At 41.1% G+C, this 27,290-nt stretch overlaps 1 protein-coding gene across 1 annotated transcript in view; it reads right to left on the bottom strand.

Annotated features, from left to right (window-relative positions):
* The window catches only part of DISC1 (DISC1 scaffold protein), a 440,648-nt gene that overhangs the window by 327,111 nt on the left and 86,247 nt on the right, over nt 1-27,290 (bottom strand). Inside the window, 2 exon segments of the mRNA XM_066360151.1 lie at nt 22,658-22,893; nt 26,098-26,203. Of these exon segments, the coding sequence (XP_066216248.1) occupies nt 22,658-22,893; nt 26,098-26,203 (342 nt within the window).

Genomic DNA, 27,290 nt, shown 5'->3' with positions numbered 1-27,290 from the left:
CGTTTAATATGATGTTGGCTGATGGTTTATCATATATGGCCTTTATCATGTTGAGATATTTTCCTTCTATACCCATTTTGTTGGGAGTCTTAAACATAAAATTGTGTTGTATTTTATCAAAAGCCTTTTCTGCATCTATTGATAAGATCATGTGGTTTTTGTTCTTTGTTTTGTTGATATGGTGTATTACGTTAACCGTTTTGCGTATGTTGAACCATCCTTGAGATTCTGGGATGAATCCCACTTGATCATGATGTATTATTTTTTTAATATGTTGTTGTATTCGGTTTGCCAGTATTTTGTTTAGTATTTTAGCATCTCTATTCATTAGAGATATTGGTCTGTAGTTTTCTTTCTTTGTGCCATCCTTGCCAGGTTTTGGTATGAGGGTTATGTTGGCCTCATAAAATGTGTTTGGAAGTATTGTTTCTTCTTCAATTTTTTGGAAGACTTTGAGTAGAATAGGAACCAAGTCTTCTTTGAATGTTTGATAGAATTCACTAGTATAACCGTCTGGGCCTGGACTTTTATTTTTGGGGAGGTTTTTAATAGTTTTTTCTATTTCCTCCCTGCTGATTGGTCTGTTTAGGCTTTCTGCTTCTTCATGACTCAGTCTAGGAAGGTTGTATTTTTCTAGGAATTTATCCATTTCTTCTAGATTGTTGTATTTGGTGGCATATAATTTTTCATAGTATTCTACAATAATTCTTTGTATATCTATGATGTCTGTGGTGATCTCTCCTCTTTCATTTTGGATTTTATTTATTTGAGTCCTGTGCCTTTTTTCCTTGGTGAGTCTTGCCAAGGGTTTGTCAATTTTGTTGATTTTTTCAAAGAACCAGCTCCTTGTTTTATTGATTTTTTCTATAGTTTTTCTGTTCTCTATTTCATTTATTTCTGCTCTGATTTTTATTATCTCCTTTCTTCGGCTGGTTTTGGGTTGTCTTTGTTCTTCTTTTTCTAGTTCCTTAAGGTGTGAAGTTAAGTGGTTTACTTCGGCTCTCTCTTGTTTGTTCATATAGGCCTGAAGTGATATGAACTTTCCTCTTATTACTGCTTTTGCTGCATCCCAGAGATTCTGATATGTTGTATTTTCATTTTCATTTGTCTGTATATATCTTTTGATCTCTGCGCTTATTTCTTCTTTGACCCATTCATTTTTTAGAAGTATGTTGTTTAGTTTCCACATTTTTGTGGGTTTTTCCCCCTCTTTTTTGCAGTTGAATTCTAGTTTCAAGGCTTTATGATCAGAAAATATGCTTGGTACAATTTCAATTTTTCTAAATTTGCTGATATTGTCTTTGTGGCCCAACATATGGTCAATTCTTGAGAATGTTCCATGTACACTAGAGAAAAATGTATACTCTGTCGCTTTGGAATGAAGTGTCCTGTAGATGTCTATCATATCCAGGTGTTCTAGTATTTCGTTTAAGGCCACTATATCTTTATTGATTCTCTGTTTGGATGACCGATCTAGAGCCGTCAGCGGTGTATTGAGGTCTCCAAGTATGATTGTATTTTTGTTAGTTTTTGTTTTAAGGTCAATAAGTAGCTGTCTTATATATTTTGGTGCTCCTTGGTTTGGTGCATATATATTAAGGATTGTTATGTCTTCTTGATTCAACTTCCCCTTAATCATTATGAAATGACCATTTTTGTCTCTGAGTACTTTTCCTGTCTTGTAGTCAGCATTATTAGATATGAGTATTGCTACGCCTGCTTTTTTTGGGGTGTTGTTTGCTTGGAGTATTGTTTTCCAGCCATTCACTTTGAATTTGTTTTTATCCTTGTTGCTTAGATGTGTTTCTTGTAGGCAGCATATAGTTGGATTTTCTTTTTTAATCCATTCTGCTACTCTGTGTCTTTTTATTGGTAAGTTTAATCTATTTACATTTAGTGTAGTTATTGACACTTGTGGGTTCCCTACTGCCATTTTATAAATTGCTTTCTGTTAGTTTTGTATCTTGTTTGATTCTTCTCTTTTGTTTTTCTATCATTTGTTTTTGTTTGTTTGTGTTCCATACTTCTTTCCTCTGTTGCTACCTTTTTTAACTTAAGTGTTTTTGTGGTGGTTTTTTCAAGGGTGGTTACCATTAAGTAATGAAAAGGGTACCTACCATATTCATTGTAGTACCCTATCTTATGAGTATTTCTGCACTTCATCGTCCTTTGCTACTGTTAATCTCCATCCTCTCCTCCCTTTTTTTCCTTTGTTGTCACAGTTTAAGTTTGGTTTTATTGTGTTCTTGGTGGAGCTCTTACTTGTGGTGTTGTTTTCTTTTGTTCTTTAAATGTGGTTGGAAAACCCCCTTTAGTATTTCCTGGAGTGGGGGCTTTCTGGTGATAAATTCTCTCATCTTTTCTGTATTTGTGAATGTTTTTATATCTCCTTCGTACTTGAAGGATAGCTTTGATGGGTATAGTATTCTTGGCTGAAAGTTCCTCTCTTTCAGGGCTTTAAATATTGGGGTCCACTCTCTTCTAGCTTGTAGAGTTTCTGCTGAGAAATCTGATGATAATCTAATAGGCCTTCCTTTATATGTTGTACTCTTCTTTTCCCTGGCTGCCTTGAGAATTTTTTCTTTGTCATTGGTTTGTGTCATCTTTATTATGATGTGCCTTGGAGTGGGTTTGTTGGGGTTAAGAAAACTTGGTGTTCTGTTTGCTTCTTGAATTTGAGGCTTTAGTTCTTTCCACAGGCTTGGGAAGTTCTCGTCTATTATTTGTTTGAGTATATTCTCCATTCCATTTTCTTTCTCTTCTCCCTCTGATATACCTATTATTCTTATGTTATTCTTTCTGATGGAGTCAGACAATTCCTGTAGGGCTTTCTCATTTTTTATTATTTTTAAGTCTCTTTCTTCTTCTCTCTGTTGTGCCTCAAGTTGTTTGTCTTCTATTTCACTAATCCTATCTTCAATCTGGGCTGTTCTGTTAGCTAAGCTTGTTACCTCGTTTTTCAGCTCGTGAATTGTGTTTTTCATTTCTGTTTGATTTGTTTTTATAGTTTCAATTTCCTTGGTAATATATTCTTTGTGTTCATTGAGTTGTTTTCTGATCTCCCTAAATTGCCTTTCTGTGTTTTCTTGTATATCTCTGAGTATTTTTAAGATTTCTATTTTAAATTCTCTGTCATTTAGCTCCAAGGTTTCCAATATGTTAAGTCTTTTCTCCATAGATTTTTCCACATCTATTTGTGTTACCTCTCTTTCTTTTGTATCCATAATGTTCGATTTCCTCTTTCTTATTGGCATCTGAGGGTGGTCTTGTTGATAGCAACTAATTAGAATTAATAAAGAGTAAAAAGTAAAAAAAAAAAAAAAAAAAAAGGTAAAACACCCCACAAAAAAAAAAACAGTAATAATTTATTATTTCCCCCTTTTTTCTTTCTTCTCTTTCCCTCCTCTCCCCTCCTCAGGGAAATATCGTGATGACCTGTGAATTATATTATGCTAAATGGAACAAAAACTGCCTATAATGGAGGGCCTGATTTGGGGTGAACAGTTCAAGGGGCAAAAAAAGGGAGTAGGGACCTACTAAATGCAAAAAATAAATAAATAAAAAAAATAAAAAAAGGAAGAAAATCTTAGACAAGCATAAGATGATTTGCTTGTAAGTGATGGTCGACTAAGAGATATAATGAGAGGGATAAGAGGGAACCAGAAAAAAGGAGGAAAAAAAAAGAATAATAAAGAAGAAAAAAATAAAAATAATAAGTAAAAATCTGTTGTATTAAGTGGAGCGAAGACTAAATACAATGGAGACCTTGGGTTGGGAGGAATGCTAGTGAGTTAAAAAGCAACGTAAAAAGTACCCAAAATGCCACAAAAATAAACAAACAAACAAGAAAAAAACAAAAACAAAAGCGAAAAAGAAAAATAAAGCCAAAAAAAAACCTTGAGTCCCAAATTAACTAATTTGTTCGTGATTGAGGATTAAATGGGAGGAAAGTAAAACGAGAAAAGAAAAAACGAATAGAAAGGAAAAAATAAGAAAAAGAGAAAAACAAAGGAAGAAAAAAAAAAGGAAGAGAAAAAAAACAAAATAAAGCAAAACAAAAAAAAAACAAAAGAGGAGAGAGTGAGAGTTAAGTGTTTCGGAGTATAACCTTAAAGGAGGGTGAGGATGAAGAAGAGAAATAAAATGTAACACTCATGGGTAGTGTAGTTCAAGAAAAGGGAAGCATAAGATGGGCAGAGAATAGAAGGACCGAGGTGGAGGAAATAGAAATAATAATAATAAAGGCAATAAGATAGAAGAAACAAACAACAACAAAAAAAAAAATTAGTGGAACAAGTTGTAAAGTCTGTGGATTTTTCTTGATTTTGAGAGGTTAACTTCTTCCTTTTTCTTTTCTCTCCCTTTTCCTGGTTGGTGACTCTGTACCCCAGGCTCTGCCCCTGTGTCACACTTAGGTAGGGATTTGCAGTTGATGGGATTCTATGGCAATGTCATATAATTGGCTTTAGTCTTGCTGGTAGTCAAGGCTTGTTGGCGTTTATAGGGTCCAACAATGAGAGAGTTTGCTTTCCTGGAGTCTCTCTCCTAGTCCCCCCTTCCTGAATTAGCAGCCTGGTGATCCAGCTATAAGGCTGCAACTGCTTCTGCCTGGGGAGTAAGAGGCTCAAAGAGCTGGGAAATCCCCACTCTATCCCCACTCAGCGCAAGGCTTTGGGAAAGGCTCTGGCAGTCAGAGCCTCCAGTGTAATCAGGCAGGCAGGAGTGGGAGTCAATTGTTGTCAAGGTGACTGTTTAGCACCTAGCATTCAGTTGGACCACTCAACCCAGGCTTTCCACACTTTGTAGCCTGTTTTGGTTGGGAAGAAGAGGCACTAGTCTCTGCTTGTGACTAGTGTAGTATAGATCTTATTATCTGCCAAGTCCCTCTTGTTAGCGTTTATCCCTGAATATGGAGGCTCTATCAATCAGAAGTTGCCCCCGCCCCTTTAGCGAGAGGCACTAAAAAATATCACGCCTCTTGTCTTGGATCGCTGAACTGAGAGAGATCTTATCAATTAGAACCCGTGGGTGCGCAGATTTCATGGGTTAAGCTAATTTCAGTGATTGGGTCCGCAGCTGTGCTCCCGAAGGTATTTCAGGCTGCCTGAGCGCCCCTCCCCCAATGCTTGATTGTTAGCTTGAATGGCTGGGTGAGGTGCCCCGCCCACGCAGAGAATCTCCCAAGTAGGGGAGACCGCCTTGGCGCCTCTCCCGCTCGCCCCGCTGCTGGCGGCTGGGGCACACCGGGCGCAGGATAATGGGGCACCCTGGGTGTGCGGGCCAGTAGGGCGCTCTAGGCGCGTGGATTGCCCAGGGCACGCGCACGAATGGGGTGCTCCGGGCACCGGTGGCTGGGGTCTCTCACTCGCAGTGCACGGGCCGCTGGGAACGTTAGCGGTGCTCGGTCTGCAACCGGACCGGGCGCGCGCCGGCGGCTGCTCGCCGCTCCCGAGTGTGGGCGGTGCTCGCTCTGCAACCGGACCGGGCGCGCGCCGGCGGCTGCTCGCCGCTCCCGAGTGTGGGCGGTGCTCGCTCTGCAACCGGACCGGGCGCGCGCCGGCGGCTGCTCGCCGCTCCCGAGTGTGGGCCGACTCACCGCAGGCGCACTCCCTCCATGGCTCCCGAGTGTGGGCGGTACTCGCTCTGCAACCGGACCGGGCGCGCGCCAGTGGCTGCTCGCCGCTCCCGAGTGTGGGCTGACTCACCACAGGTGCCCTCCCTCCGCGGCTTGAATGAACGTCTCTGCGGTAGCTTCCTCTACACCCTCGTTTCTCAAATTCAAGTGATAACAGTCCTTTCGCTTTCAGTTTGTGTGGAACTCCGGAATGCTCCGAGGATAAATTTTTCTGTTTCTAGTTGATAAATTTGTTGTGATTTTGGGGAGATCTGTCGGACGCGCTGCTCACGGCGCCATTTCCGTGACGTCAACCCCATGTATGTTTTTAATGCCAGTGTTTTTCAACTGCCAGTTGGCAGACTGGTGCTGGTCTGCCAGAAATTTCATGCCAGTCTGCAAAAGTATTAACCACCCTGATGTTGTTTGATGTTGTGTGGTTAACTCTTTTGCAGACTGGCACAAAATTTCTGATGGACCAGCAGTTTAAAACCACTGTGTTATGAAACACCAACATAAGCTACATCAGAACTGGCATCAGAACCAATATCAAAAGAACCAAAGTATAATGGGCCAGAGAAACACTTAGATTTTTAGTCCTAGGTTCTTTCTCTGGATATAATCACATTAGTGACACAAATCCCCACTAAATCGTCCTTTGAGTTTTGGGGATCCTGGGTCTAAACCAGGCATCCCCAAACTATGGCCTGCGAGTGCATGCGGCCCCCTGAGGCCACTTATCCGACCCACACCGCACTTCTGGAAGGGGCACTTCTTTCATTGGTGGTGAGTGAGAGGAGCACTGTATGTGGCGGCCCTCCAATGGTCTGAGGGACAGTGAACTGGCCCCCTATGTAAAAAGTTTGGGGACCCCTGGTCTAAACTATAGAATATTACCCTCTCTTACTCTGTGTGGTAAAGTCTAACTTGTACAACCAAATCAGCAAACTGAGGCTGACATGTTATAGTTCATAAGACCACAAACTCTTTTTAACCCTTTGAATAGTAAGTTTTTTTCATGCTGACCCCTGGGAGTGAGGTTTGTTTTTCAAAAAATCAAATTAACTCCAAACTATATCATAGGGCCACGACAATCAAAACAGCATGGTATTGGCAGAAAAATAGACACTCAGACCAATGGAACAGAATAGAAAACCCAGAAATAAAACCACATATATATAGTCAAATAATTTTTTATAAAGGGGCCAAAAACACACAATGGAGAAAAGAAAGCCTCTTCAATAAATGGTGCTGGGAAAACTGGAAAGCCACATGCAAAAGAATGAAACTGGACTACAGTCTGTCCCCCTGTACTAAAATTAACTCAAAATGGATCAAAGACCTAAACATAAGACCTGAAACAATTAAGTGCATAGAAGAAGACATAGGTACTAAACTCATGGACCTGGGTTTTAAAGAGCACTTTATGAATTTGACTCCAATGGCAAGAGAGTGAAGGCAAAAATTAATGAATGGGACTACATCAGACTAAGAAGTTTTTGCTCAGCAAGAGAAACTGATAACAAAATAAACAGACAGCCAACTAAATGGGAAATGATATTTTCAAACAACAGCTCAGATAAGGGCCTAATATCCAAAATATACAAAGAACTCATAAAACTCAACAACAAACAAACAAACAATCCAAAAAAAAAAATGGGAAGAGGACATGAACAGACACTTCTCCCAGGAAGAAATCCAAATGGCCAACAGATATATGAAAAGATGCTCATCTTCTTTAGCTATTAGAGAAATGCAAATCAAAACGGCAATGAGATACCACCTCACACCTGTTCGATTAGCTATTATTAACAAGACAGGTAATAGCAAATGTTGGAGAGGCTGTGGAGAAAAAGGAACCCTCATCCACTGTTGATGGGAATGTAAAGTAGTACAACCATTATGGAAGAAAGTATGGTGGTTCCTCAAAAAACTGAAAATAGAATTACCTTATGACCCAGCAATCCCTCTACTGGGTATATATCCCATAAACTCAGAAACATTGATACGTAAAGACACATGCAGCCCCATGTTCATTGCAGCATTGTTCACAGTGGCCAGGACATGGAAACAACCAAAAAGCCCGTCAATAGATGACTAGATAAAGAAGATGTGGCACATATACACTATGGAATACTACTCAGCCATAAGAAATGATGACATCGGATCATTTACAGCAAAATGGTAGGATCTTGATAACATGATACGAAGCAAAATAAGTAAATCAGAGAAAACCAGGAACTGCATTATTCCATACGTAGGTGGGACATAAAAGTGAAACTAAGAGACATTGATAAGAGTGTGGTGGTTACAGGGGAGGGAGACGGAAAGGGGGAGGGGGAGGGGCACAAATAAAACTAGATAGAAGGTGACAGAGGACAATCTGACTTTGGGTGATGGGTATGCAACATAAGTGAACGACAAGATAACCTTGAGTTGTTATCTTTGAATATATGTATCCTGATTTATTGATGTCGTCCCATTAAAAATAAAATTATTAAAAAAAAAGTGAAAAAAAATCAAATTAGTTAGTTATAAAGTTATTAATTTAAAATCATGTTTTGTTTTGTTTTGTTTTTTATTAATTTTAATGGGGTGACATTGATAAATCAAGATACATATGTTCAGAGAAAACATCTCCAGGTTATTTTGACATTTGATTATGTTGCATACCCCTCACCCAAAGTCAAATTGTCTTCCATCACCTTCAATCTGGTTTTCTTTGTGCCCTCCCTTCTCCCACCCTCTCTCTCTCCTTCCTTCCCCACCCCGTACCACCAGACTCTTGGCCCACACTCCTGGCCATGTCCCTGAGTCTCATTTTTATGTCCCACCTATGTATGGAATCATATAGTTCTTAGTTTTTTCTGATTACTTATTTCACTCAGTATAATGTTATCAAGGTCCATCCATGTTGTTGTAAATGATCCAATGTCATCTTTTCTTATGGTTGAGTAGTATTCCATAGTATATATGTACCAAAGCTTTTTTTTTTTTTTTGTATTTTTCTGAAGCTGGAAACGGGGAGAGACAGTCAGACAAACTCCCGCATGCGCCCGACCGGAATCCACCTGGCATGCCCACCAGGGGCGACGCTCTTCCCACCAGGGGGCGATGCTCTGCCCCTCCGGGGCGTCGCTCTGCCGCGACCATAGCCACTCTAGCGCCTGGGGCAGAGGCCAAGGCTAGATCCCCATCTAGCGTCCGGGCCATCTCTGCTCCAATGGAGCCTTGGCTGCGGGAGGGGAAGAGAGAGACAGAGAGGAAGGAGGGGGAGGTGGAGAAGCAAATGGGCGCTTCTCCTATGTGCCCTGGCCGGGAATCGAACTCGGGTCCCCCGCACGCCAGGCTGATGCTCTACCACTGAGCCAACCGGCCAGGGCCTGTACCAAAGCTTTTTAATCCACTCGTTCACTGATGGACACTTGGGCTGTTTCCAGATCTTCACTATTATGAACAATGTTGCCATAATCATGGGGGTGCTTTTCTCCTTTTGGAACAGCGCTATGGTGTTCTTAGGGTATATTCCTAAAAGTGGTATAGCTGGGTCAAAAGGCAGTTCGATTTTTAATTTCTTGAGGAATCTCCATACTGTTTTCCACAGTGGCTGTACCAGTCTGCATTCCCACCAGCAGTGCAGGAGGGTTCCCTTTTCTCCACATCCTCACCAGCACTTATTCTGTGTTGTTTTATTGATGAGTGCCATTCTGACTGGTGTGAGGTGATCTCATTGTAGGTTTAATTTGCATTTCTCTAATGCAGGGGTCCCCAAACGTTTTACACAGGGGGCCAGTTCACTGTCCCTCAGACCGTTGGAGGGCCGGACTATAAAAAAAAAACTATGAACAAATCCCTATGCACCCTGCACATATCTTATTTTAAAGTATAAAAACAAAACAGGAACAAATATAATATTTAAAAAAAACAAGTAAATTTAAATCAACAAACTGACCAGTATTTCAATGGGAACTATGGGCCTGCTTTTGGCTAATGAGATGGTCAATGTCCGGTTCCATATTTGTCACTGCTAGCCGTAACAAGTGATATGACGTGCGTCCAGAGCCATGACGCATGCGTCCTGCATCACCAGAAGTAGTACTGTACGTGAGCGACACCACGCTTTGCGGCATCCGCATCCTGTGCTCCTCACTGACCAGCAATGAAAGAGGTGTCCCTTCAGGAAGTGCAGCGGGGACCAGATAAATGGTCTCAGGGGGCTGCATGTGGGCCTTAGTTTGGGGACCCTTGCTCTAATGATTAGTGATGTTGAGCATTTTTTCATCTGCCTATTGGCCATATGTATGTCCTCTTTGGAGAAGTGTCTATTCATTCTTTTGCCCATTTTACTTATTTCACTCCGTATAATGTTATCAAGGTCCATCCATGTTATTGTAAATGATCCGATGTCATCATTTCTTATGGCTGAATAGTATTCCATAGTATATATGTACAAAAGCTTTTTAATCCACTCGTCCTCTGACGGACACTTGGGCTGTTTCCAGATCTTCGCTATTGTGGACAATGCTGCTATAAACATGGGGGTGCATTTCTCCTTTTAGAACCGTTCTATGGTGTCCTTGGGGTATATTCCTAAAAGTGGGATAGCTGGGTCAAAAGGCAGTTCGATTTTTAATTTTTTGAAAAATCTCCATACTGTTTTCCACAGTGGCTGCACCAGTCTGCATTCCCACCAGCAGTGCAGGAGGGTTCCCTTTTCTCCACATCCTCACCAGCACTTATTCTGTGTTGTTTTGTTGATGAGCGCCATTCTAACCGGTGTGAGGTGATATCTCATTGTGGTTTTAATTTGCATTTCTCTAATGATTAGTGATGTTAAGCATTTTTTCATATGTCTATTGGCCATCTGTATATCCTCTTTGAAGAAGTGTCTATTCATTTCTTTTGCCCATTTTTTGATTGGATTGTTTGTCTTTCTGGTGTTGAGATTTACAAGTTCTTTATAAATTTTGGTTATTAACCCCTTATCAGACGTACTGTCAAATATGTTCTCCCATTGTGTAGTTGTGTTTTTATTCTGTTCTTATTGTCTTTGGCTGTTCAAAAGCTTTTTACTTTAATATAGTCCCAATTTGTTTATCCTGTCTTTTATTTCCCTTGCCCGTGAAGATAAATAGGCAAATATATCACTGTGAGAGATGCCAAAGAGCTTACTGCCTATGTTTTCTTCTAAGATGCTTATGGTTTCACAGCTTACATTTAAGTCTTTTATCCATTTTGAGTTTATTTTTGTGAATGGTGTAAGTTGGTGTGGTCTAGTTTCATTTTTTTGCAAATAGCTGTCCAATTTCCCCAACACCCTTTGTTGAAGAGGCTGTCTTTACTCCAATGTATGCTCTTACTTCCTTTGTCAAATATCATTTGCCCATAAAAGTGTGAGTTTATTTCTGGGTTCTCTGTTCTGTCCCATTGATCTATATGCCTGTTCTTATGCCAGTACCAGGCTGTTTTGAGTACAATGGCCTTGTAGTATAACTTGATATCCAGAAGTGATACCTCCTGCTTTATTCTTCCTTTTCAAGATTGCTGAGGTTATTCGTGTTCTTTTTTGGTTCCATATAAATTTTTGGAATATGTATTCTATATCTTTGAGGTATGTCATTGGTATTTTAATTGGTATTGCATTGAATTTATAAATTGCTTTGGGTAATATAGATATTTTAATGATGTTTATTCTTCCTAACCATAGTATATGCTTCCACTTGTTTATATCTTCCTTGATTTCTTTTATCAATGTTTTATAATTTTCCAAGTTAAAGTCTTTAATCTCCTTGGTTAAAGTTACTCCTAGGTACTTTATTTTTTTTGTTGCAATAGTGAAGGGGATTGTTTCCTTAATTTCTCTTTCTGACAGTTCATTGTTAGCATATAAAAATGTCTCTGATTTCTGAGTATTAACTTTATATCCTGCCATCTTGCTGAATTCATTTATCAGGTCTAGTAGTTTTTTGACTGAGACTTTAAGGTTTTCTATATACAATATCATATCATCTGCAAATAATGATAGTTTTACTTCTTGTTTTCCAATTTGGATGCCTTTTATCTCTTTTTCTTGTCTGATTGCTGTGGCTAGGACTTCCAGAACTATGTTGAATAAGAGTGGTGAAAGGGGGCACCCCTGCCTTGTTCCTGATCTTAAGGGGATTGCTTTTAATTTTTGCCTATTGAGTATGATGTTGGCTGTGGGCCTGTCATAGATGGCCTTTATCATGTTGAGGTATGTTCCCTGTATTCCCACTTTGCTGAGAGTTTTGATCATGAATGGGTGCTGTATTTTATCAAATGCTTTTTCTGCATCTATTGAAATTATCATGTGATTTTCCTCCTTCCTTGTGCTTATGTGATGAATCACATTGATTGTTTGTGAATATTGTACCAGTGTTGACTCCCCAGAATAAATCCCACTTGATCATGGTGTATGATTTTTTCCATATATTGCTCGATCTGGTTTGCTAATATTTTGTTGAGGATTTTAGCATCTATATTCATCAGAGATATTGGCCTATAATTTTCTTTCTTTGTGTTGTCCTTGCCTGGTTTTGGAATCAGAATTATGCTGCCTCATAAAAGGAACTTGGAAGTCTTCCTTCCTCTTATCTTTTTGAAATAGCTTGAGAAGGATAAGAGTTAGATCTTCTTTGAATATTTGGTAGAATTCACGTGTGAAGCCATCAGGCCCAGGGCTTTTCTTTGTTGGGAGTTTTTTGATAACTGTTTCAATCTCATTTGTTGTAATCGGTCTGTTTAGGTTTTCTGATTCTTCCAGATTGATTTTTGGAAGATTGTATGTTTCAAGGAATTTGTCCATTTCATCCTGGCTGTCTAGTTTTTTGGCATAGAGTTCTGCATAGTATTTTCCTTTTTTTTTTTTTGTATTTTTCTGAAGCTGGAAACGGGGAGAGACAGTCAGACAGACTCCCGCATGCGCCCGACCGGGATCCACCCGGCACGCCCACCAGGGGCGACGCTCTGCCCACCAGGGGGCGATGCTCTGCCCCTCCGGGGTGTCGCTCTGCCACGACCAGAGCCCCTCTAGCGCCTGGGGCAGAGGCCAAGGAGCCATCCCCAGCGCCCGGGCTATCTTTGCTCCAATGGAGTTTGGCTGCGGGAGGGGAAGAGAGAGACAGAGAGGAAGGAGGGGGTGGGGGTGGAGAAGCAAATGGGTGCTTCTCCTATGTGCCCTGGCCGGGAATCGAACCTGGGTCCCCTGCACGCCAGGCCAACGCTCTACTGCTGAGCCAACCGGCCAGGGCCTACATAGTATTTTCTTAAAATATTTTGTATTTCTGTTGTGTCAGTTGTTATTTCTCCACCCTCATTTCTAATTTTATTTATTTGAACCCTCTCTCTTTTTTGCTTGGTGAGTCTAGTTAAAGGTTCATGGATCTTGTTTACCTTTTCAAAGAACCAGCTCCTGGTTTCATTGATCCTCTATATTGTTGCTTTAGCCTCTATGTCATTTATTTCTGCTCTGATCTTTATTATTTCCTTCCTTCTACTATATCTAGGCTTTACTTGCTGTTCTTTTTCCAGTTCTTTTAGATGCAGGGTTAAGTTGTTTATTTGAGCTTTATCTGGCTTCTTGAAGTATGCCTATAGTGCTATGAACTTCCCTGTCAGTACTGCTTTTGCTGTGTCCCATATATTTTGAGTTGTTTTATCCTCATTATCATTTGTTTCTAGGAATATTTTTATTTCTTCTTTGATTTCATTATTAATCCATTCGATATTTAGCAACCTGCTATTTAGTTTCCATGTGTTTGAGAATTTTTGAGTTTTTCTGTTGTGGTTGATTTCTAGTTTCATGCCATTGTGATCACAGAAAATGCTTAATATGATTTCAATCTTCTTAAATTTGTTGAAACCACTTTAGTGCCCTAACATGTGGTCTATCTTAGAGAATGTACCATGAGCACTTGAAAAGAACATATATTCTGCTGCTTTAGGGTGAAAAGTTCTGAAGATATCTATTAAATCCAGTTGTTTTATTGTGTCCTTTAAATCTGTTTCTTTGTTAATTTTCTTTCTTGAAGATCTATCTAGTGATGTTAGTGGGGTATTGAAATCTCCTACTATTATAGTATTGCTGTTGATCTTGCCCTTTATATCCCTCAAAGTCTGCTTTATATATTTAGGTGCTCCTATATTAGGTGTATAGATATTTATAATGGTTATCTCTTCCTGTTGGATTGCTCCCTTTATCATTATGTAGTGGCCTTCTTTATCTTTTACTATAGTGTTTGTTTTAAAGTCCATTTTGTCTGATATAAGTATTGCTACCCCAGCTTTTTTTCATTTCCATTTGCATGAAATATTTATTTCCATCCTTTTACCTTCAGTCTATGGGCATCTTTTGTTTTAATGTGTGTCTCTTGTAGACAGTATATATACAGGTGCTGTTTTCTTATCCATGCAGCTACCCTATACCTTTTGATTGGATCATTTAATCCATTTACATTTAAGGTTATTATTGATATGTAGTTTTTTATTGCCATTTCATTCTTTAAAGCTGTATTCCTCTTCTGCTATATTCTTTTCCCACTTTGATCTGTTTACAACAGGCCCCTTAGCATTTCCTGCAGCATTGGTTTAGTTTTATTAAATTCTTTGAGTGGTTTTTTTTTGTGGGGTTTATTTTTGGGGGGTTTTTTTTGTTGATTTTTTTTGTTGTTTTTTTGGTCTGGGATGCTTTTTATTTCTCCTTCAATTTTAAATGGTAGCCTTGCTGGATAAAGTAGTCTTGGTTGTAGGCTCTTTTCTGCATTACTTTGAATATTTCTTGCCATTCCCTTCTGGCCTCAAGTGTTTCTGTTGAGAAGTCGGATGTCATCCTTATGGGGGCTCCTTTGTAAGTGATAGCCTTTTTTTCTCTAGCAGCTTTTAATATTTTCTCTTTATCACTTAGCTTTGGTATTTTAATTATGATGTATCTTGGTGTAGATTTTTTTGGGTTTCTCTTTAATGGAGTTCTTTGTGCTTCTTGAACTTGTGAGAGTTTTTCCTGCATTAATTTAGGGAAGTTTTCAGCTATGATATGATTGAACAAAGTCTCTATCCCTTGTTCTTTCTCTTCTTATTCAAGAACCCCTATGATGCAGGTGTTATTTCTCTTCATGTTGTCATAGAGCTCTCTTAGAGTTTCCTCAGACTTTTTGAGTTTCTTTTCTTTTTTCTGCTCTACTTCCCTGCCTTCATTCAACTTGTCCTCCAACTTGCTGATTTGTTCCTCAGCTTCATCCATTCTGCTTTTAATTCCTTCCATTGTGTTCTTCATTTCTGATATTGTATTTGTCATCTCCGATGATTCTTTTTTAGTATTTCAATGTCCTTTTTCATACTTGCTATTTCTTTATTTAGGTGTTCATGATGACAATCCATTGTTGTTCTAAGATCCCTAAGCATCCTAAGAATCATTATTTTAAACTCTGCATCCTGAAGTTTGGTTATTTCCATATCACTCAGTTCATTTCCTGGAGGTTTCTCTTGTGGTTTCATTTGGATTGCACTTCTCTGTCTTCTCATTATGTTTGTGCTTTTTGGGTTTGTTGTTTGTAGAGCTGCTTGAGTCTAGGCTTGGTGTTGTTTGCCTCCAATTTTCAGTTGTGTTATTTCTAGGTCTTCTTGGGTTGACATCAGCTGTTATTTGTAATCCACTGTCGGATTTGGCTTTTCTAGTAGAGCCGCTTTGAAGAGTGATTTATTTGTTTTCTTAACAAGGAGGTAGTCTTGTTTACTGATCTCAGCAGGGGGCTTATTTGAAACTGTATCCAGGAATGCGGTGGGTGTAACCTCTAAAATCATGTTTTTTTTATACCAATTTATGGAAACAAGAAGAACATACATTTGCCCTTTTTTAATGTTACCCTACACATGTACAATCGTACTCTGGATGGCCAGGATGCACAAGGACGTATATGAATATTCATACTACTTACAGGGTTAGTAAAATACACCTATTTAACTCCTATAAGCATTCCTAAAAGGAATGGCAAAGAAAGATAGGGCAAAGAGCCATCCTGGGGTCAAGGTGCTTATGTGAAGATACTGAAGAGAGAAAAAGAGTCATGATACAGAATTTTCCAGATTTGCTGATATGAGTCAGATAAAGCACTCATGCACACACATGTGTACACATACACACACATACACACACCCTCTCACCCCATGACATCCCTTACCAGTTTCCATCCCCCCTGAGGAAACACTGCCTGAGGTTACAGAGTCCCAGCCTGCACTAAAGTCTAGTTCCATCAAAAATCACAGCTTAATTGAATCCAGTTAACTTGTCATTTGGCCTATCCCAATACTCCTAGTGTTAATTCAACCAGATCTTTTTCACTGCCTCGCAAATAATCTTCTTCCAAACGAAACTATGATTTATATGCCAGAAACATTTTGACTTGCAGACACTTGTTCTGTAAGAGAGTTTAGTTGTCTAATCAAGAAGAAATGAGTGCAGGAGTCAAAAGTATTAGCGGCCTTATGTTCCAATCAAAACTTATCCCTTTTTCTCCCCTTCTCCCAGGTTGTTTAATGAGACCATTTTACCTACAATCAGAAGTAAAGTACTGGCCTTTTAGTTTTTGAAAGACAGGTAGATATAACCAGGGGGCTCCACACTTCCAACTATTGTCATAACCAAATGTACTTGAACATTCAAACAAGATTTCAGTTCTTGGGCTCCAGAGTTTTCCTCACAGAACTCCTGTGAGTTCAATGCTGCAAACATTACAATCCAGGGGGGTTTATGCTAGTAAGTAATCAAAGGCAACTTCAGATGTCCTAATTCCAACTACTTAAACAGTAATGTCCCATTATTGCTCTTAGACTGTTTTAAAGAAATACCCTATACCGCTTGCATTTCTATTTAATACTAAATTTTTTTAATGTATGTTGTTTCCTCTCAATTTCTAAGCATGTGTGCTTTTCATAACTATGAAGCTTGCCCAAAAGATTGTACTTTCTGCGTTGGGCGTATGATGCTTTTCTGAATCACCTTTAATTACCTGCTGTCTGGCTAAGAACAAGTGTACATAGAGCAGAAGCACATGGGAGCAATTCACACCCCTATCGGGCTTCTCCAAACTCTGCTAACAAAGCAACAGCTCAATCAGATTCCTGAAACTGGAAGATGTTTTCAATTTCATTTCTTAAATTGTTTCAGTGGGTAAACTAAACACATTTTATATTGGATGAAGATTACAAAAATAGACCCTTCATGAACAAAATGAAAGAACAGCAGGAAAAAAATCCAGTTGACTAAATAAGTCACTGAAGGAGGAATTCAAATACCCACATCAAAGGCTCAAAGAAGAAGTACAAACTGGGAAGGATGGTGGCAGCCAAGAAGAACACCTCCGCAAAAGCAACTCCTGCATAGGGGTGCAGGGCCCCCTCCAGGCATCTAAAGGGAAGCCAGAGGTTCTGACTTGAGTTATCCAGCAGCCTAGGAATCAGCACAGGGAGATGAGTCACTCCGTTAGCAGTGTAGGTAAAGAATTCTCAACAACTGCACTCCCAGCAAGTGATGAGCCGGCGTTCTGACCTGGGGTTATTCCCCTACATCCCCTTGAAATGGGCCCTGGTGAGGAGAACTGAGCTACCTCCTGCTGGACAAGCTGTCACGCTAAGCTCAAGGCCTGAAGACCTGCTTCATCCACCATGTTAAATTAACATCCGAGAAGTTAGAGGAGGAACCTGCAAACAGTAAATCTTCTTCGGGTATGTCAGAATCAGAAAATTTGATGAAAAGGAAGAGAGGGTTGTAGAAGACACCCAGCTTACAAAGAAATTCAGTACAGAATTCAGTTCTCAAGGGGATAATAATGGAAACTAAAAACTAAAATGGACCAGAAGAAAAAGTTCTGAAATAGGCCACCCACGTTCATGCATGCCAAGGGCTGACTCATAGCCGCAAGGTTAGAACTAGCTACAATCACATGAAAGTGATTATCGCCCATCTCAGAGAATCCATGGGGCTCTTGTTGAAAATAATCTGATACCTAAGTTATGAAAGAGGAATGCGTAACTCTACAAATAATAAGCCTCCCAATAAGAACTACCTAAATAATAATAATAGATCCCTGTTGTAAACTCCTTGAAGAAAACAAGACAGCAGAATTTGTAAAATATTCAAATACAATATTTAAAAATACACAACTAATTTTTCACCCTAGTTTGTTCTTTTTTAAAATCATAGTAAATTTACTCTAGAAAAAAATTAAGTCTTAAGTCTGACCAGGTAGTGGTGCAGTGGATAGAGCATTGGACTGGGATGCATAAGACCCAGGTTCGAAACCTTGAGATCGTTGGCTTGAGCATGGGCTCATCCAGGTTGAGCATAGGCTCACCAGCTTGAGTGCAGGGTTGCTGGCTGAACCTGAGATCATGGATGTGACCCCATGGTCACTGGCTTGAAGCCCAAGGTTGCTGGCTTGAGCAAGGGGTTACTCACTCTGCCGTACCCCCCCCACCTGCCGCTCTGGTCAAGGCACATATGAAAAAGCAATCAATGAACAACTAAGGAGCTGCAACAAAGAATTGAAGCTTCTCATCTCTCTCCCTTCCTGTCTCTCCCTATCTGTCCTTTTCTCTGACTCTCTCTGTCTCTGTGAAAAAAAAAGAAGAACAAGAAGAAGTCTTTAAAAATCTGTAAATAAGGTAAGATTGCTCCCTTGAATTTTTCCAACACACTCAACAAACAACAGAAGTCAGGTCCCATTTTCTTGGCGTGAGTGGCGTCTATGTCCAGACAGGTGGGAGCTTCAAATCTCTTTTCCAGACCTGTCCCTTCTTTTCCAGGTTGTAGTTTGGAAACTTTTTCCTTCGTCTGCAATGATAATTTCCCAGAGGGAATGGGAGGTGGAGTGGGGATGAAATAGTGAGTCAAATTCAAATCAGGCTCAGTAACTGCAGCATGGGTTTTGGTCCTGGTCTGTGTCCTCGTGATGTGCTAGTGACCAGCAATGACTCACTTAGAAAAGGAGGGCTTGGGGCACTGTGGCTTCTGGATCGTTGGAGTCAGCCCAAGGAACATGACAGAGGAACTTATTTGGGGGCTATTAGGGACAGAATTACTGTTATTTTTTAAAGTGGTTTTATTTTAACCTATTCCACAAAATATGAAATGCATCCAGAAGGGACCACCAGTATTATCCAGTTCCAGCCTTCATTTCACAGACAGAGCTTCTGGCTCCTCTGGCTCCTTCATGTCTTCTGTCCCCTCATCCTTTCTGCGGAGCCCTGGTGGCTGCTCCCAGCCAAGCAAGTGCCTGCCCGGTCGCCCCAGGTTGCCTGTGCTTAGAAACCTGTTTGCTGCAATGCTCTCAAGCTGCAATCTTGCACATGACTGAACTGAGTACCTCAGAACCGACTTCTCTCCACACAGAACCCTGTCTTGACAGCTGGCCTTTAGGTGTCATCTTCATGGATGATAATAATAGCTATGATGTTGCGTGGTCTGTTTCTCCAGATTTTTTTTGTGACAATACCAGTCCCTGCAACCTGACTTCAAGTTTTTCCTGTTTCGCAATTTGTCTGGATCTCTCCATCTAAAAAGACACTTTTCTCATTAAATAAAAGAGAGAGAGAGAGAGAGAGAGAGAGAGCTATTGATGCATATAAGATGTGTTCTTCTGTGTTGGGCACCTATGGGCTATACGTCCCAAGTCAGCTCCTTCAAAAAGATATGCAATACTCCGTAGCAAAAAAAAAAAAACCCAAAAAAACAAAAAACAAAAAAAAAACAAACCTAGGTTAGTGGGATCATGTAAAATTAGTTAAAAATATCAGACCAAGCAACCTCATAGACTTCACATCAGCTTCTTGCAAATGCTCAATTTCTCGGAGTCCATGCCATAGCCTATGAGCTTGGAAAAGACGTGTCTTCCCTCTTACGTGGAAAGCTCACACAACAATGATGGGTTTTTCCAGTTGATAACAATGGTAGAAACCAGCACCATGTCTGACTTCTGTATATGGAAGAAAGAAAGCTGACCAATCAAAACCTGCCCCTGCACACCTCAGACTGCCCCAAGACAGGGAAGTATGTCCCTGTACCACTAAGTAAAGGAAATGTCAAGGGTCAGCCAGATCACAAGGATGTCTCAGGTTGGTCACCCTCCAGCCACATGAAACAGCCTCTGTGCTAGCAGGCTGTGCTCACAGCGAGCATCTGCACTGAGTGCTCATTCCCACAGTGACTTCACCACAAGGAGAAGCCACACTATGTACTGGCCATTAAACTGCCCATGTTTCCTTTATCTTTGAACCACACAGGTATTATACACCTCTTACTCCTTCCATTCCCAATATTTCCTTCTACGTAGAGTACTTGTGGGTTCTGTACATTGAGATACTCAGGTTTTCCTATGTCATCTCAGCGCAGAAGTGACAGCCTGCTCTTGACCCAGACTCTGTAACCTCCGTGGGAGCACTTGGATCTAGGGATGAGGGGTCCTCCCCAGGGAGCCTCCAGACAACATAGCATCATGTTCAAGAATCACCCTCAGTATCCAGTTTCCCTAACTGTCATCAAATCTGATCTCCACAAACTGGAAAAAGTCTTCTAAGAGCCCATTCAATGGATCAGAGCACTGGATTGCTGGGCAAAAGTCACACATTTATTCCTGCATCTCATCCTGATTACAAGGCAAGCTGGAATGCCTGGGAAGAATCACAGACCAGAAACAAGGAGGCCTGAGTGCAGGGTGGCGTTCTGTGCTTCAGACAGAAATAACCTCCCTGGCTCTCAAGGTGGAAACTTCCTTTGATTGGTTCACACCCAACGGCAACCATAAATGTCTATAAGGTCTCTTCTCACTAAGGGAACTCCAAGTTTTTGTTCCCTCATCTATGAAGTGAAAAGAACAATAAAGTGCAGCACAGGGACAACAGTCAGTAATGTAATCGTATGCATGGTGCCGGGTAGGGGTGGCGGGTACTGGAAACATTGAGAGAAACATTTTAGTCTATGATTGTCTGCTCACTATGCTGTATACCTGAAACTAATACAAAATAATATTAAATATCAACTCACATTGAAAAAGTATAAAAGCTTTATAAAAGAAAATGAGAATAATAAAAGCAGCCTGCCTACCACGCTGGGCTGCTCTGAACATTAGGGGTTCAAGTGAGAAAGCACCCATTCTGCCACCTTCACCCTCTGTACAGGCTCCGGGCACCCCTGCAGGGATATGTCCTAGGAATCCAGCTCAAAGCATAGAGGCTCTGTGATGCACCACAGTGGGCTCTGACTCTGTCCCTCAGAGAGTTTGTGGGAGGTGGGGGGGCTAACAGACCTCTGTGCTACTGACAGTGAAAGGAGAGCTAAGTGGGCCACATCTGGATGGAGGGGCTAAAAAAGGAGCTTTAAGCTGCATATCTAAATATTCACATTTATAAATATAAAAATAAATCTACATGCAGGTTTCATCTTAAATGTTATATATAATGTATACTGTAATGCCTATGATAATATAATTATAGTTTGTAGCATACATGTTTTGTGTATGTACGTGTGTGTGTGTGTGTGTGTGTGTGTGTGTGTAATGCTTTCCACGGGACGACAAGGGAAGCAGGAGTAGGAAAGAGCCCAGACACCGAGACAATAGCGTAAGGACACAAACAAAGATGCAGGAGGGACAGCACAAGCCATGTTCAATGGTTCATTTCCTTCGGCTGAAATCTGGCAACAGTCCAATCTCTTCCATTCTCATGGGCAGGAGCCGTGGAATTAGTCTTCTGCAGGGAAGTGTCAGGGCTGGCAGGGGAATGGGAGGAAGCCCTAAGCAACTCCCTCAAATAGCATCTGTGGCTTGCTTGTACGTGCCAGAGAGGATGTGATACACATGTAGGAGGAGACAGTTATCCCCTAAATAGTCTAAGACACATTGGGACAGGCAGTTGGAGGCCTTTCAGGACACTGAAATCCCCGTAATAAAAATGACAAGCATAGCAAAGTGCTTGCTGCCACTCGGGCACTGTTATAACATGTTTATGTGCATTAACTCAGTTTACCCATATAATGGCCCTATAAGGTAGGTAGTATTATCATCATCTCATACCCCAAATAGTAAGTAGCTCCCAGTAATAAGTGGTTGAATGAGTCTGTATTCTCAACCAGCACAGGCAGTGAAGCTGACTGCATATTTTCTTCAGTGTACTAACTGAGGAGAACTTCCCCCTCAACTTTTCTGTGGCCACAGCACTGACTACCCAGCTGCACGCACATTTGGAAACCACCCAGTTTTCTAACACGTGTCAGTATAGGTCTGTCTTTCCCAAAAATAAGATTATGATCTCCTGAATGGCAAGAGGTAGAAATGTATCTTGGAGATGTTCCACAACCCAGAACACAGGGACAGTTCTCACTCCATATTAAGTACATAAAAAACAAGACTTCGAATTAATGAACAGGAGTTTAAGTGTAAATTTTGTCTCTCATTCCTGGGGACTTTGGACAAAGTATTAACCTTCTTAAACTTCCTTTTCTTCATCTGCAAAATGAATATAATAATAGAAGCAATACAGAGAGGGAAGCTTAGCACCATGCCTGGCACATAGGTCAACCCTCCATAAATGTCAGCTCTCATTAATAATCATGCCTTCTTCCAGACGAAAGCACTGTCTTTGCAAGGTCTCCTCCTCTGAGTGGCTAGCCTCTCCCTTGGCAAGGGGTTTAGTTCACCTCTCTCCAGAGAGTAGCAAAGGTTGGTATCTGAATCTCTACTCAACTGAGCTCCACTAGAGTTCAAAGGAGTGTTTGGAAATGGAAGTATACCTACTATAATGGAGAGGGACCCTGGCATTTGGTGGGCTGAGTGGCCAGGATGTAAAAGATCTTGTATGCTCAGACTGTACCCATACAATAATGACTTTTCCTGCTCAAAATACTGACAGTGATACCACTGAAAAAATACAGCTCTGCTTGGAAAATATTTAAAGACGAGAGACAGCAGACTAAATCAACCCCTAAATAGGTCAAGGAGGTGAGCAATCCAAAATTAGTTAGGAAATCACTGGTACCTCCTTATGGTTTCGGGTGGTCCTGCAGGGAGGGAAATCTGACTGGCTAAGGCCAAGGTGTCCTGCACGGCCTCGCAGACCTCCCGCAGCTCTCCCAGGGACAGCCTGCCCATCAGCAGACTCAGGTCACAGCCCTGCCACAGGAGGAGCTGCTCTTGCACATCTATGTCCCTTCTCAGCTGTTGATCTTTTGCTTCCAGCACAGACATCCTGGCTTGGAGGGCTTCAATTTCTTTCTGTAGAGAAAAGAAAGACCAGATTTTTCTAAATCAGCCATGCTCCTGCTGATAATGAATCGTTTAAAGGCGAGTCAGCCATATGCATGTGAACCGAGAAGTTCCCCTTTCATGGCAGGCAGATTTGGGGAGTTTTTGCTGAACTGGAAAAAGCATGCCAGCTTTATATTTCTGATTAGTTGGCATAAAGAAAAACATTCCCTCCCAAGCATTAAATAACTATGTCAGGGGAGGGGAGGTAAGCCAACTATTTGTCTTGGAAGAACCCAGCAAATACATAAATGGCTTACTTAAATGAAAGAGTCAAAATATAGGGCAGCAAAAACCATCCCTTGAGATAGGAGCTAAGCAGGTAAAACAAGTCACAGATCAAAAAAGAAAATCACACAATCCTTGGTAGGTCAGTCCCCAAGCATGAAAATTTAGCGTGCATAGAAAGAGCAAAAAGCATGGCTTTTTGAGTCAACATTGGAAGAATAATGAGATGCCACAGCATGTCGTCTGAAGTTCATGGAAATATTAACTATATTTAATTTCCACTAATATAGCAAACCCAAATCCAAAGACTTCAAAGAGCATTATACAATCTTGAGGTCAGTGACTAAAAGGAGCAGCAGGTAATGGGACACCCATTGTGTGCATACCTTACCGCAGATAATCATCTGATGGCCCCTAGGATTCTGAATTTCAAATGAGACTCTTAATTAACATCCTCCTGTGTTCTGCAAGTTGGCTTCTGGCTGATAAGAACACTAATCCTGGGGGTCTTTCCATCTCTTACCCACATTCTCTCAATCCCAAGGTCAGATCACCCACAAATCCTCCCTTCTGACCCTACTTCCTGTGGGGTAGGGAGAGAGACTGAGGAACTATTGAGGATTCACCGCCAACTAAGAAGAGGTACCTGTATTATTAATATGTCTCCCAACTAATCTCCCTCCCACCTTTGACTTCCCATAGCCTTTTTTTCTTTCTTTTTCAGTTTCTAAAACAGTAGTAAAATACATATAAAATTTACCACCTTAATCATTTTTAATTGTCCAATCCAATAGCATTCACATTGTTGTACAACCATCACCACCACCTACCCACCCATGGAAGTATTTCCATCTTGCAAAACTGAAACTATCCCCATTAAACACTAACTGCCCATGATCCCTCCCCCAGCCCCTGAAGACCACCATTCTACCTTCTATCTCTATGCATTTGACTCCTCTAGGGACCACATATAAGTGGAATTAGACAGTATTTGATTCTGAGTGGTTTCTTTCACTGAGTAAAATATTCTCAAGGTTCATCCACACTGTAGCCTGTGTCAGAATTTCCTTCCTTTTCAAGGCTAAGTAATAGTCCGTTGTATGGAGGGACCACATTCTGTCTATCCATCTTTCTGCTGATGGACGCTTGGGTTGCTTCCATCTTTTGGCTATCATGAATAATTTCTGCTGTGAATATATCTCTTTGAACATATACTGCTCACAAAAATTAAGGGATATTTTATAGCTTCATATTCATTTTGAAATATCCCCTAATTTTTGTGAGCAGTATATTTGCTTTGAATTCTTTTGGTCCTATACCGGGAAGTGAAACTGCTGGATCATGTAGAGATCCTGTTTTCAATGTTTTGAAGAACCACCATACTGTTCTCCACAGAGGCCCTACACTCTATTCTTAACATAGAAGCCAAAGTGGTTTCCTATTCCCATAAGAGAAAAGCCCAAGTCCCTACCAAGGCCCACAAGACCCTACAAGGCCTCTTCTATCTATTCTCTCCAACTGGCTTCCTGGCTTCCCATGAGTCTATGGCCATAACACCTTGAACGCACCTGATCTTATTGTCTGGGCTCCCATGAAACCCAGAGGCCCATGCCCCACTGCAGCTTCCACACAGCTGTTCCCTCTGTTGGGAACATGCTCACGGGGGTTTCTGCAAGGCCTACTCCCTCTTCTCCTTCAAGCTCTTGCTTCAACCTCATATCTTAATAAGCAGGCCCCATTCATCCCTCTCTTCCCATCATGTGGGTCTGTGCACTGTGGCTTCTACCACCTACAAAACACTAGGTCAACAATTAGGTATTTATTATGTTTGTATCGGGCACACAGTAGGTGCTCAATAAACACCTGCTGAGTAAGTAAAGATCCACCTTCCCCCAGAGTTCTGCTGAGAACACTCTCTTCAAACACTGAGTACCCTAGGCTAAAATTATTTCCGAATACTCTGACCTCATCTGGAATTATGTTTTTTGGTGACTAAACCAAAAACCAAATTTCACATTGTCAGATGTCCGAAGTTTGCCATGATGCTCACTGACCATGTAAGTGCTCAGCTTACTGGAGAGTATTTCCAACTGCCATACTGTCTTCTCTCTTTGCCCCTTGCTGTTGTAGGCATTGGATGGATAAACTCAAACGTTAAGCATACTCCGCGTGGTGGGTGGGAACGGGGGTGTCCAGTAACTTGCCCACATTCCCATGAACTTGTCTCATTTCATTCTGCTCTTTAGGGCCTACGCCAGGATTTGGACCTGGGTATAAAAGTCCTATGCTCTCTTCAGAAGTGAGGGTGACTCCAATCCGTGCTTCCTCCTGCTCCCCATTCCTGCCTCAAGGCCTTCAGGCTCCAGCAGGTGTATTCAGCTCCAGGCATCCCTGCGGGGGGGGGGGGGGGGGCCTGTCAACTTCTAGAGTTCCTGATCAACCCCTGTCCCGTCCCCAGCTTTAGCTCAGTGCTGCTGCTAGATTTCTAGCCCCTGGGTGATCCATCCACTGCTGGGGGCCACCAGAGCTCCCACATGAGGTCTGCCAGTCATTCCCACATACACCTACCTTGCCTGGTCCAACCCCACAGTTCCCCCTCCTCACCACCACCACACCTCACAGTCCAGCTTGATAGGAATTCCATAAATGATTCCTTACTGGCTCTTTCTAAAGGTCAAACTGGTAAGAGGTGACAAATTGGCCTGGCAGGCAGAGAAGCACATTCAGAGGTAATGAGGGAGATCAAAGCAGGCGCCCAGGCTGCTGAGCTGCAGCCCCTCACTTGTAATGAGATTCCTACAAGCCCGGGAGGCATCTCCACCATCTTGTACTCCAGTGGACAGCCAAGCGCTAATTATCACTCAAGCCAAGATCCACATTGCTGCATTTGGCCTAAGTGAATAAGAAAAAAATGATTTATTACTTTAACATCCTTCATCTACTCACCTGCAATTGCTCCTTTTCTTGAAGGAGCCAGTCTCGTCTAGTGATGGGCACGCAAAGGTCGTCCTGAACAGCGGGCTCCCTTCTGAGCGGGGCTTGGGTGTCCTCCCTGCCCGTAAGATAAAACATATTTGTTGGCACAGAAATGGAGAGGCTGAAACACTCAGGTCTACAAGAATGTAAAGAGAGAGATGTCACCAAGTGGCCCTCAGCTGTTCTCATCCTTAAAAGGTCACGGGGGGGGGGGGGGGGGGTGAGGTCTCTCATGTAAGTTTCCATTTTAATTGTCATCTGTTGAGGCTTTGGCTTTTCCACATAACCAGCTTGCTGTTATCAGACCTGCACCACCCACTACTGCAGCCCATAGCCACACAGCTCAAAAGTGTAAAACACACCACGTTTTAAAGATTTAGTAAGAAAACAAAGAATGCAAAATATCCCATTAATGGTCACTTTATGTTCATATGTAGGAACAATATATTTGCGATATTGAATTGAATTGAATATGTTTTTAAATTAATTTTACATGCTTCTTTTTCTTTTAATGTGGCTACTAGATCATTTAAAATCATGTTTGTGGTATGCATTATATTTTACTGGACAGCACTGCCTTGACTATCAGGACGGAGCCAAATTCCAGGGCTGATCTTGGTCATGGAGATTAAAAAGCTGTGACTGAGACATAGATACTGGGGTCAGAGCTTCTCAAAAAGGTTTTGCTAAGAAAATTTTCAAAACCACTTAAAATCTGTTGAGCTCTTTCTCTTGTTCTCGCAGGAGTTGGCCTATCTGGTTAAAGCCATGCTGATGAACTGTGGTATGAGCTGGGGTCCAAAGCTGTGAATCACTTTGCAGAAAGTTTGCAGGTATTTATCCAAGGGTGACAAATTCATCCTTAAAATAGTCGTTCTCTAATGCCACACAGTTGGACAGAGAAACTATGTCAAAAATTCAAGGAAACAATGTCTAAGAAAACAGCATAACTAAAATTAAAAGGCAAATGACAAGTTGGGGAAAATATTATACTGCCCATGTAACAGAAAAAGGGGAATCTTGCTAATGTCAAGAGTTTTATCATGTCAAGAAGAAAAAGACAAGCACATCTATCAAATCCAAAAAAGGAATTGCAAAGGTTAATTTATAACCCATTTTTATTATCAAAATGGTAATTCAAATAACATAAAATGTCACTTTTT

Source organism: Saccopteryx leptura, chromosome 1 (genome assembly GCF_036850995.1).
Source record: "Saccopteryx leptura isolate mSacLep1 chromosome 1, mSacLep1_pri_phased_curated, whole genome shotgun sequence".
In the NCBI taxonomy this organism is placed as follows: domain Eukaryota; kingdom Metazoa; phylum Chordata; class Mammalia; order Chiroptera; family Emballonuridae; genus Saccopteryx; species Saccopteryx leptura.
The sequence above is the reverse complement of the archived record's forward strand: the minus strand, read 5'-3'. Positions and strand labels throughout refer to the sequence as shown.